This window comes from Urocitellus parryii, chromosome 14, assembly GCF_045843805.1.
Source record: "Urocitellus parryii isolate mUroPar1 chromosome 14, mUroPar1.hap1, whole genome shotgun sequence".
Lineage (NCBI taxonomy): Eukaryota > Metazoa > Chordata > Mammalia > Rodentia > Sciuridae > Urocitellus > Urocitellus parryii.
The window spans coordinates 50,257,118-50,269,663 of NC_135544.1; the positions used below are offsets into that span (position 1 = coordinate 50,257,118).

Consider the following 12,546-nt stretch of genomic DNA (forward strand, 5'->3'; position numbering starts at 1 on the left):
ACCCGTGGGTGAAAGGTAGGTGGGGTCAGAGATTAGAGCAGCCAACAGAAGACCTTGCAAACGGTCAGAGCTGCTGGTCGGGATAGCTTGCCACAAAGTGCGGCCCTGTCCCTGTGGATCTTCAACTGTGGGTTAGGAATCTACCTTGTGGACATGAGAAAAGTGGGTTAAATATTAGAAGCTGATCCAACCTCAAGGATGCTGTGATTCTATGTGCATATAGAAAGTAAAGTTTAGTGCAAAGATATCTAATTCCTCCACTTCTTGAACCTCTTTAAAGCTGAGTTTTGGTGTGCATCTCTTATAGACACAGCAATCTAATAAAGCTAACGTGACTGTATTCATTTCCGATTTTTAACTAGTAGTAATCATGACGACGATGGCAGTGAGAATTTTCTATTTAGTGATACCTGCTGTTTGTCAGACTTGATGAGTTCTACATTTGCAATTTGACTTAAGCCCTTCAGAAGTCCAATTCAGAGACAACTCAACAACCCTGATTAGAAAGAAACTTGCAGGAAAAAGAGGATAACTTCCTTTTAGTTTCAGATAGTCATGTTCTATCTACCTCCACAGATATGTCCATCACTTTATAAACATTGTAATTAGAATTTGTATTGAAATCACAAGTAAGGAAATTAAAGGAACAATTCCTTTCTTATGTTCTAATTAAAGTCTGTACCTATAGCTTTGATCCAATTTAAAATTGAATTTGTTCACCAAATGCTTTTGAGCACCGACTGTATGCCTGTGACAGTGCTAGGTACTATCATGGATGTCATCTTCCTGAATTGCCTCAGCAGTCACACTTCACAGATGAGAAAAAGATACACAGCTTCACCATCTAGGATCGGGACTTGAACTCTAGTCCAATACTTTTGTCCAAGTTCTACTCCTCTAGAGGGGCCCTGGAAAGGGAGAAATTTTGTGTAGACCTAAAAAACAATTCACTTAAAAATAGCTCCTGTTTTCCTTTGGGTAAATTATATAAACCACTAAGAAAAAAGGAACTTGTTCCAAACTGGAACAACCAACCTATTTGTTGTGGAAATGAATATCCTCATGTTTTAATACTGTCTCTGCACTGACTGGCAATAGAAAGAAATGCACTAGAAATAGCACTTTTCCTTTTTTTAAAAAATTGAATATAAAAGTTACTGTAAGAAAAGTGTTTGCCACATTTTTGTGCATTGCAAACTGTGTGGTAGAAGGAATCACTGCATATTTTGTATCCAAGTATTTATTCTCACAGTGCCATAGACCACCGTGAAAAGATAGATGGATGTTAAATTAAATATTGAGGGCTGGCGTTGTGGCTCAGTGGTAGAGCACTTGCCTACCATGTGTGAGGCACTGGGTTTAATTCTCAGCACTGCATATAAAAAATGAGTAAAATAAAGGCCCATCAACAACTAAAGATATATTTAAACAAATGACATATTGAAGGCATGATTCTGTTTACTTTCTTTCAGTCTGACAAAAAAAAGAAATGACCACAACTGAACATCTGTAAAAAGTGAGGTGGCACTCAGACGTGCTGGACGGGCAGCAGAGTATAGGGGCTAGGAGTATGTACTCTGTGTAAAATCCCAGGTCCATCATCTACTGTGTGTGTGACCCAGAGAAAGATTTAAATTTTTTTTGTTTCCTTATATTTAAAATTTGAGAAAAAAAATAGCTTTGAGATATTTCACATTATATAAAATGAAATAGTATCTTTAAAGCAATCTACTGGCAAAGTAGACATTCTAATTTTCAATGGCTTAATGGCATTGAAGCCAGATATTGACTGCAGTCAGAGAGAGGGTACTCTAATTTCCTGATTTGGGCTTAGCTTAAATGCCGGTTCTTCCTGTCATCACTGAATCTATTTGGAAACATGAATTTCAAATTGCTTTCTCTTTAAATAATAGTGTAACAGTTGGCATTGACAACAGAATAAGTAATTCCGGAAAAGAAGACCATTGTTATTTCTAGACCCCAGTCCTTAGTAACATCTGTTGACTTCATTAACCAAGCAGGCAATTGGGTTTATTTGGAAATATTTGCATGACATCAAAAGAATGTTGTTCTATTATTTTTAAAGAGTTCAGAATAATGATTTTGTCTTTTAGAATACACAGAAGTATTCTTAGGGGAAAAAAGAGCTGACAAAGTTAGTGCTGATGAGATAAGTCTCTATTTTTTGGCTTTGAGAGTTATGTTGATTGATCTTACCATTTTTTAAACAGTATATGCTGCAAAAGGGTATGTGTGGGGGGTGTTTATGTTCCAGGGACTAGCACAAGTATTCTCATTTAGTGAGATGATTTTAGGAGCAAGAGGGGATTTTTATAATAATATTTGTATGTTTAGTAGATATTTAAAAAAAATGTATACAGACCATGTACAGTCCCTGCTCTCATTTCTGATAACAGTTCCCGACCTTTTGGGGAGAAACTTGCTTCTCCATCATTGGAGTCAGTTTGGGTGAGACTGTCAATCAAGGTGTTCCTCCTTTTGGTGCTCAACATGGGAGACAAATATATGACACTCTGTTCCTAAAATTTCAATGAAGCAACACTGAAGTTTGAGTTCAATTAGACCCATATGTGATTATTCCAGTGTCCTTTATCTCTGGGAGGCTGTTCCTTCTCAGCACCTGCTCCCGCTGCTGATCTTCTCATTATAGAACTTACCTGCTATCCTTCCAATATGCCCTTTTTTATTTTTTAATCCGACACAGGGTCCCTTTTCCTGATTATATTTAAATAATCCTGTTTTACCTTGGGTATCATGGACATTATTACTTCAGAAAAATTAGCGCTTTAATATAAAAGGAGTCATTTTAAAAAATACACAAAAAAATAATTGTACAGGTGTTATGTAGATATAGAAAAAATTGTATTATTTGTGAATGGTTAAATGACTAGGAGTCATCACGGCAAAAACTGCCATTAACAGTGATGTTCCTGGCTACTTTTAGGCTTTAAAATTGGAATATCTCGATAGATCACTAAAAAGCATGTTAAGGATTATATCATTGGGCTGATCTTATTAATAATAAAAATTAGCATTTGCAAAAGGCAATATCCTAATTAATATATTAACACTTGTGAAGTTTTAAAGCAAATACATTTTGAAAAGGGAATGCAGGATTTCTGTGGTCTAAAAACACTTATTGCCTGTGTCAGAGAATTTTGTCTTTCTTTTCTCAAGGAGGGTGCTTTATTTACTTTTGACATTGTTTTTCCCCCATTAGTAAAACAATAGAAATACAACTCTCTACAGGCCAAATCAAGAACCAGAGATTCAGGTGTGTGCATGTGTGAGCATGACCCTGGGGCGTGGCTATGTCCTGTGAGGTGTGTTAGAGATTTTAGCCTTATTCCTTCTGGACAGAGCTAATGCCACAGTACCCTTGGTCTGTGACTAACCCCCAAGGCACAAGGAAAAACCCTGTTATTGCTCCTCCCATCTGAAGTTCTCTGAGTTCTGTCTGGAGATGGAAACATGGAGACTTCTATCCCACCAAACCTCTTTTTTTTTTTTTTAAATCGAGTGTTTTTATTTCTATTGCAGGAATAGAGTTTTAAAATTTTTAGAATGAGGCTTGGGTTAAATAAAGATTTGGACACCCGAAAACACCTTCAGCCATTGTCTTCCAAGTAGACACTCTCAGGGAAATGGTGGTAAGAAGTCCAGTTCCCTCACAATTCCCACCCATAATCTATTTCAGGGAAAGAAAGCTTCAGGTTGCAGAGATTTCACTGTGAAATGACACAACGTCAAGCAATCGACTTTGTTTCCAATATGACCTTTATTGAGCAAGTACTGCTGTGACGTTTAACATCGATCAACATAAGGTTGCAAACTGTGCATGTCAGCGAGGTTCTCCCATGAACAAAAGTCCATTTTAAATGCACCAGTGAGGTAAACATAATTATTCATATATAGCTTTCTTAAGGCTAAGAGAGTTCTGTGTTTCATTTATTATTTTTGGCTCAGTTGGTACTTTGCATAATACATCTCAAGACATCCCCCCCCTGAGCGCCCCCCTTCCAACAGCTTGGGAAATTGGCAAATTCCCCAGGTACATACAATATCATGCATTTGAATCCCCCAAAGACTGAGGAGGGAGCACCCTGAGCTTGCATGCAGTTCCCTCATATTGCACAAAGTAAAATACAATGTCTGGAGCCCCCATGGGAGAACCCGTTCTGTTTGGAAGCTGTCAATCACATGCATTTTGAAATTGTCGTATGGCTTAACCTTTTTGCAATGGACTCAAACCTTAGTCACTCTGGGTGACTTCCTTGACTATGGCGTGTGAAGTGACTTTTTCTACCTTTTTAGTTGACACTAGTTTCTCCTCAAAGGTCTCCTCATGCTCCTCGACCTTTTGAGTGACGGTGACAGATTTAGTGATGTATTTGGTAGCACCATCGCCCATCTCACTGGTGATCTTTTCTACCTTCTTGGTCACCACCACTTTCTCCTCACTTCTGTCGTCCCCCTTCTTGTCATCCGTGGGGCTCACGTCTAGCCCGTTAGTGACCACGCCTTTCTCCTCTTCCCTCCCACTGCCCTTCTCCTTGGTTTCCTGCTCTTCCTCTTTCCCTTCCACCTCCCCATTGACCGCTATGTCTTCCTTCCTGGATTCCTTTGCACCCTGGTCGCCCCCTTCCCCCTCACTCCCTCCCTCCTCTACCTTCTCCTTCTCCTTCTCCTGCTGAGGCTTCTCTTCTTTGGCATCTTTCTCCAAGCTCACCTTTGGGGTTTTGCCGACCACCTCCTCTGGGGCCTTCTCCTTGGCTGGGGACTCAGCCTTCTCCTTTGCTGGGGACTCAGCCTTCTCCTTTGCTGGGGACTCAGCCTTCTCCTTGGCTGGGGACTCAGCCTTCTCCTTGGCTGGGGACTCAGCCTTCTCCTTGGCTGGGGACTCAGCCTTCTCCTTGGTTGGGGACTCAGCCTTCTCCTTTGCTGGGGACTCAGCCTTCTCCTTGGCTGGGGACTCAGCCTTCTCCTTGGCTGGGGACTCAGCCTTCTCCTTGGTTGGGGACTCGGCCTTCTCCTTCCCTGGGGACTCGGCCTTCTTCTTCTCTGGCACATCTTTTGGCTTCTCCTCCTTCTTCTCCACCTTCTCCTCCTTGGGGGCCTCCCTGGCCACCTTTTTCTGGTCTTCCTCTTTCCCCACTTCGGCTTCGGCCTTTGGCTTCGCCTCTTCCACTGGAGACTTGGGCGCCGGGGACTTGGCCTTCTCTGGCTTTCCCAGCTCCTCCTTGGCACCCGCTTCTTCAGCCTTTTCCTCCTTGGCCTCGGCTTCCTCCCCTTCAGCTTCTGCCTCCGTCTCCCCCTCCTCCTCCTGCTCACCTTCGTCTTTTTCGCTAGAGCCTTCCTTCTCAGACCCTCCCTCTTCAGCTTGGTCGGACTTGGCACCCTCCTCCTCCTCCTCCTCTTCCTCCTCCTCCTTCTCCCCCTCTTCCTCTCCTTTGATTTCAGGGGCTGCAGCCTTCACTGGAGACTTTTTGGCAGGGGCGGCTTCTTCTTCGGCTTCCTGTTCCTCTTCCTTTTCTTCCGCCTCTTCTTCCTTCTCCTCTTCCTTCGCGGAAACTGCCAGTTCCTCTGCGATGGCCGCCAGGGCGTCTTCCATTTCCGACTTCTCATCCTCCACTTTGGTTTCCTCGATGATCTCCTCCACGAACTTGTGCTGGACCTTCAGCTTGGGAGCCTCCACTTTGGTTTTCTGAATCTTACTGGATATTGTGACTGAGGGCTGCCGGTGCGTGTACAGAGGCCCAGTGATGCTGCCGGCAAACGTGCTGAATCTGGTCTCTTCTCCCTCCAGGAGTTTTCTAAGGAGACAATCAGAGAAGACAAGACATACTGAAAATCTCATCGGCCTTCTGAGCCTCACTAATTATGGGTAATGTAGTAGCTGCTTTTGAATAAACAGAGTCACATAAGGAAAAGATTCCATCGAGCCAGTGTAGGGCCTGCTGTCATTTCACTGTTATACTCTGTCATCAAGAGACAGATTCTTCTGAACTGCCAGCCGGTTGCCTGCTGCAGTAACTAACCACTCCCAGTCGTCCACTCACCACACCCAGCCGCCAAAGCCTTGGTCTGCAGCAGCAGTTCATTTGGTGCAATATGAATATGCTACAAAGTTCCTTAGCAGCCAATCCCCACCACCCCCCAAACAAAACCCAACCATTAGTGACCTTCATGAGCATTTGGACTCTCAGGATATGTACTCATTGTTTTAAAACACATATATTGTTCACAATATTTCACAAAACTATTAAGCACATTTTAGAAGTAAAGCTATATCAAATTATAGCTATGTGCTAATATGGATGTATCAATTTATAAGTTGGTTTGCAATTTTTATCATAATTGTCTAAATAAATATAATGATTTAACTTCCTTGAAAAGAGAGTGCAGTTTATTCATATCATTTTATAATTACCTACTGGTAGTAGGAAAAACTGTTTAATCAAGTATTTTGTACTTCAAATTTAGTCATCAATTAGGAGTTCCTGTTCTCATATGTAATGCTAGATCTAGATATATGTAGTAAATATAATACATGATATATATCTATGTGTGTGTATATAGATATATAATCTAAACCATATAGTCTAGCACAAATATAATATATCTACATTTGTAAAAATAAATGTATCTATATTCTAATATATCAATCTATCCTCAGCCAGATGATGGCAATAGTAAGCTGTAATAGAGAAACAGAAAAATAGAATGTCCTGGTATTTGTCCTTGACATTACAGATTTGAAAAGCTGAAACCACCACTTGTGCTTTAAGCAATCAAAAATATTTGTCACTAAAACAAAAATGTATGCACAGATATTGAAATCAATTGGTAGTGACGCCCTTTCAAGCAAAATTCAAAACACTTCATTTCAATTTATATCCATGTTTTTAAAAGCTGGATTAAAAAGTGATAAAACCACATTTGCAATTCTCAAGGAATTCTTAATTAAGCAAGGAGACTCCCGCAACCTGCCTGCTTTAACTTAAGTGCTGCAGGTTCTGCCTGAATGGCCTCCGCAGTGCGGCTAGGGTTCTGCCCACGTGGGCAGCAAGCCCCTACCTGTACGCAGCGATCTCGATATCCAGGGCCATCTTGACGTTGAGGAGATCCTGGTATTCCCGCAAATGACGAGCCATTTCCCACTTTGTTCCCCGAAGCTCATTTTCCAGCTGCTGGATGGTATCCTGAAACAGACAAAGAGTCTCTATGGATTCATCCTTCTAAGCAGCGACTCTTCAGAAGTCACTTGCTGTCCCCTTCCCACCCGACCCCAATCTCCCTGAAGCTCTGCACACCTCTCAGACATTGCTCTGCCCCCTTTCTCCAACAAACAAAATCGATATGACAATAAGACACGTCTCAAAGGGAACAAATACACGTGTGGAATCTCTTTAGCGGACCTATTCCTCACTCCCCATTTGGGCTGAATTCAATTTTGAGAGCTCTTGGGATCACTGCCAGAAAAGTAGAGAATACATGCGTTTCTGTATAATGAGTCATGCTAATAAGTTTCTTATTTATCAACTACCCGAAAGTGCCCCTACTTGAAAAGTGCTAGAAAACTAGAGCGATTGAGGAAAAGCAGCACGTTTTTGTAAAAGGTCGGGACTTTCCAAACAGCTGGGTGGAGGAGTGGGGCGAGGACGCTAGACCACCGCTAACTTGGGTGTGCGCCGCTCGTGCGCACTGGCGAGCGGCCACCAGGGAGCGCGACAGAGAGGGCGCCCGGGCGCGCGCCCAAATATCGGGGGCGCGCGGCGCTGGCGCTGGCGCAGGCTGCCTGCGCAGCCGCGGTTCCTACCTGGTAGCTGCTGAGGTCGTGATTGTGGCGCTCCTCTATATCGCTGAGCTGCCGCTCCAGGGACTCCTTGGTGCCGCGCACAGACTCCAGCTCGATGCTCTTGGACTGCAGCTGGCGCCGGTACTCGGCGATCTCTTCCTTGGCGGAGCGGATGGCCTCCTTGTTCTGCTCGGCCGCCTCGGTGAGCTTGGCGTAGCGACATTTAAACCACTCTTCGGCCTGGTGCATGTTCTGATCAGAGTGGCACTCGAGCTGAGAGCGGATCTCCTTCAGCGCCGTCGAGATGTCTGTCTTCAGGTAGTCTTTGCGCTCCACGGTGATGTGCGACGCCTGGATCTGGGCCAGCAGGTCTGCCACCTCCTCTTCATGATTGCTCCGCAGGAAGGCCACCTCATCCTGCAGAGACTGCACCTTCTTGTCCAGCTCTACCTTGACCATCGACGACTCCTCGATGTCTTTGCGCAGCGCGCGGATGGCCGCCTCGGTGTCGTCGCGCAGCCTTGCCTCCTCCTCAAAGCGCTCTTTGAGCCGGTGGATGTCTTCCTCTAGGTGGTCAGAATCCAGCTGTACCTGAGCCTTCTCGTGGTTCACCATCTCGAGTGTGGCGCGCAGCTCGCGGATCTCCTGGTCGTACGCGTCGCCCAGCTGGGCGTGCGAGGCCTGCTTCTGCCGCAGTGCCTGGATCTCTGCCTCGATCTCCTTGTTCTGCTGCTCCAAGTAGTGCACTTTCTCGATGTAGCCAGCGAAGCGGTCGTTCAGCCCCTGCAGTTGCTCCTTCTCGTTGGAGCGGGACAGCTTGTAGTCGCCCCCGGAACCGCCGTTGAGCAGGGACGAGGACTGGCTGAAGTCGAGGCTGCTCTCCGCCGAGCTGAGCATAGCCGAGCTGTAGGTGAGGCGCGGGGCGAGCGCGCTGCGCTTGTAGGAGGAGGACACGGTGCTGGGCGAGCCCCGGGACCAAGACTGCGAGCGGAAGCCGCTGGACGGGGAGCCGCTGACTCGGCTGAAGCTGGAGCGGGTGTCGGTTACCCGCCGGTAGGCGGACGGGTTGCCCAGCGAGTCCAACGTGTAGCTCATCTTGGAGGCCTTGGGGTGTGTGGCTGTCACAGCGCTCTGCTGGCCTCGCCGCAGCCCATATATAGCCGCGGAGCTGGTCCCGGGCCAGGGCCCCGCCCCGTGGAGGCGGCGGCCGAGGAGGCGGGGACTGCGGGCACCCGGCCGGGGGGAAGGGGGAAGCCGGCTTGACAGTGATTCAGCGCCGGCTCCACGTGGGCCAGCGCCGCAGCGGACCCCGCACTTTGCTGCCCGCGTCCCGGGCCCTCTCCCAGCTTCCCTTTTGGTCTAGACCACTGGTGACCCCGCAGGCCCCTTCTCTCCATTTTTCACCTTCAGATTACATTTTTCACCTTGGTGAGACTATCCACCCAAAGCCGTTTCTTTGTCTAGTAACTCCCGCCCTCTGGGCAGCTCTTCCTCGGACCCTCTTGCTCTCCACCTCTTTAGCCCCTCGCTTTTCTCTTCTTTGCCCCCTTTCCGTTACTTTTTGCTTTAACTCCTCTTTGGTACTTCATCACTCCTTGCGTCTTTGTGGGCCCCCTTCTCCTTTTACTTCGATCCTTGGTCAGTTTCACTCACCCCGCCCTACTCTCTGAGCCCCTTACTCCCCCGGGACCTTTTTCTTTCAATCTTTTCTTCTTCCCCGTCCCCTCCCTCCCCTCCCCCCAGATCCCCTCCCTCCCCTCCCCCATGCTCATCTCCCCTGGCCTCCCTCCCCTTCCCCCACTCCTGGTCTTAAGGCAGCCGGAGATGAGCGCAGAGTTGTGTCTACAAGGAAAAAAGACCTTGAGGAATGGTCTCCCTGAAGGCTCCAGGAAGGGGACAAAGAAGACAGGCCGGGGTAGTGACTTGTATTAAAAGTGGGATATGGCGCTACATTCCGCTTCACGTTTGGGGGACGTCCGCACTTCCGCAGGGGCAGAAGGTAAGGCGCTTGTGCACTCATGGCGCCGGCAGCACCAAGGACAGCGCCCAGGCCCCGCGCCAGAAATCCTGCTGGCGGGTGGGCTTCTGGTCAGGCCTTGATTGTCAGGTTGGCAGGTGGGGGGGAGCTCCCTTCCCCCTCCTCTCTCCCGAGTAAATACAATTAAAGCCTGTGTGTAGTGACTCTGTTTGCAGGAGCCAAGCTGGAATCCCACGCTAAGACTTCTCTGCAATGCAGGGTTGGCACAATGAACAGATTGCAGATTTTGAGAACAACCAAAATTCATTAAAGTCAGTTAAAAGAAATATATACACTTGAAGAGCCCACTTTGAATTTTCTAACATATGATGATGCAGGAAATCAGGAGATACGAGGCCTGAAACTTGAAGGTCATATATGTGTGTGTATATGTATACATACTCACACACCTTGGAAAGGGGAGCTTGAAATCTGCTGAGATGAAAAGTAAAAAAAATATATATATATATATAGTTTATGTTAAGTTTGAACACAAACAATTGCCTTTTCATCTTTCAATCCAATACTTCTTATGTGTAACTGCAATGATTGAAAGGGCATCTGAATTAATTTTAATTTTAAAAGTTGCCAAATAAACTCATCATAACCTTGAATAAACCCAGGTATTTTTTCCCCCTTCCATTTAAAATGTCATATATTCCTCCATATAGATTTTAGTGAATGGTTTGGTATGGATTTTCCATATCTTAAAACATGTTTATTTAAACAAGGACTCTACCAGACTTTCTCCTCTCTGGTGCATTTCTAACTGTCAAAATGTGCCTTTATTTTGCATAATGCTTTGGGGGTGATTCAGGATAAAAAAGTTCAGAACAAAGCAAAGCAAAGTGAAGGGCAGAATACCAGATTAATGATGGGTGGGGGCTACAGCACAAGTGACCAAGTGTGAAATGCTTGTTATAGGTGAGAAGAGACCCACTGCTTATAAAGCAGACTCCAGACTTAAATAAGCTTTTCACAACGTCTTTGCTAGAGTCCCTATTTTATTAAATGACAGGGTTGCATGAATAAGTAAGTAATCAGAAAAGGTTTAGGTTTACAGAAGTTTTATTTTTTAAATTTTTATATACTCTCTTGGCCCATTTGTGTTAAAAAGAAAGCGAGACTTTAAAAAGAAGGAATGAATTTAGGGAGTTAGGTCTGCTTCATTAACGTGGTACCACAGTACTGCAGGCTGTGAGGGGGAAGGCTGCTCCCAGATGCTGAGTGTTGGTTATCTCTCAGGCAAGGAGGGCCTGTGCCTCAAGGTGTTAAGACAAGTGACAGAGTAGGGGGACTGACTTGTGAATGTTATAAATTCAAGATTTTCATATGGACAAACAAAGGAAAAGACTCCTTGTCTCTCCTTGCCTCTGTAAAGTCCTGGATCTCAGCGTTGGACTCAGCAGGATGCTATCTAGCGAATACTACATGCTAATTATGCAGAAATTATACTTTAGTTATGTATTGCTTCCTGCTTTTATTAAAATATATAAAGCCCTGGCAGTTTCTTGTTGTACATTCTCTGAAAGCGCTTTCTACAACGGAAGCACATGGTTGCCGGGCAGGCTTCAGCTGTTAGTTTTCTTTAGGGCTTTGGCAATGAGATGACTCTGCAGAGAGACATTTACAAGGAAACACATGTCTAATTTCACAATTAGCCTGTTTTGCCTTGTATCTAAACTAGCTCAAAAAATTGTTAAGCTTCCAACTGGTTACAGAGGGAGGAGAGAGAGATGCGTACAAACAAAATCAGAGCCAATTACTTAGGCTAAATCTAGTGCCTCTAAGCTTAAAATTGTACTTCAATGTCACCTGAAGTACGGTTCAGTCTGGGCTGTGCAGGATAATGCAGGGGATTGTAACAGTCACTTTATTAAGGAGAAACTGTTCCCACTTAAGAAAAATGAAAGCTCTTATGCTACGTGTGAAAAATGTTTCATTTTAAATTAGACCCTTTCGCTTTAACATTTCTCCTGAAGGTGATTTGAAGGTTATTCCCAGTGGTAAGTTAGTGTCAAAACTTCTTTACCACAAGCTATAACGTTCTTCCCATTTTGTCTCTTATTTTTGAAGTACATGCACCACCTTAATATTTTTCATAGAAATGTTTTTGCACTTTTTATTTTTTATAAAAACCCAATGACAAAAAGTCTACGGAATCTTATTAAAATATTAATGAGAGAGAAAATAAGCATGGAAATTCTGCGTCGAACTTCACCATGCTGCATTGACAGAATTGAGTTTACTGTAGTACTTTGTAATTTACTCTAAACAGGGAAGTTACACATGATTTAGATGTAAGAGTTTTAATGAAATTGTCTCTGCTTTGTTGTTTCATAAGATACAGTCTGTTTCAAATCACTTCCCATAGAGAAATACAAAGCATGTTCCAATCTCTACCTTTTTTCTGTAGGTAAAGTGCAACTGTTAACTTGAAGTTAATATTGTGAGTCGTTTTAGGGTCTGTTTAATGATAATGGAACATACTTTTTGCATAAGGGTGTTTTTTGTTGGGCCAAAACAAAGATAAAATAGTTAAGCATTTTTCTCTCTTCTTTCCCTATTTCTTTATATTTCTTCTTTTAAAAAATATCTTTTGGCTGCATAGAAATGGAGGATAGGATGTAGGGACCCGGCAGCAAGCATGAGGCTCCGGAAAGCAGTCTCTACTGTTAAATCCGTAGGCTGAATCTGTCCAAGATGAGGC

The 12,546-nt window shown here is 44.5% G+C and overlaps 1 protein-coding gene across 3 annotated transcripts; it reads right to left on the reverse strand.

The window, feature by feature from the left end:
* Window positions 1-4,150: 4,150 nt before the first annotated feature.
* On the reverse strand, window positions 4,151-8,914 carry Nefm (neurofilament medium chain). Of its 3 annotated transcripts, none has more exons than XM_077792658.1 (4): window positions 7,841-8,914; window positions 7,099-7,223; window positions 5,177-5,834; window positions 4,151-5,104 (listed from the first exon to the last, which is right to left on the reverse strand). In XM_077792658.1, exons 1-4 carry the CDS (start codon window positions 8,912-8,914, stop codon window positions 4,274-4,276), a joined length of 2,688 nt encoding a protein of 895 aa, XP_077648784.1. In that variant the 3' UTR covers window positions 4,151-4,273. The 3 variants fall into 3 exon arrangements, with proteins under 3 accessions (XP_077648784.1, XP_026253167.2, XP_026253166.2); XM_026397382.2 differs by having other exon boundaries at window positions 4,151-4,807; window positions 5,072-5,834; XM_026397381.2 differs by having other exon boundaries at window positions 4,151-5,834.
* Window positions 8,915-12,546: the final 3,632 nt, after the last annotated feature.

Coding starts and splice junctions, on each gene's coding strand:
- Nefm (XM_026397381.2), bottom strand. CDS start 8,914: ATGAGCTACACGTTGGACTCGCTGGGCAACCCGTCCGCCTACCGGCGG. Junction 7,224..7,840: donor ACGACCTCAGCAGCTACCAG/GTAGGAACCGCG, acceptor TGTCTGTTTCAG/GATACCATCCAGCAGCTGGA. Junction 5,835..7,098: donor ATCGAGATCGCTGCGTACAG/GTAGGGGCTTGC, acceptor TTGTCTCCTTAG/AAAACTCCTGGAGGGAGAAG.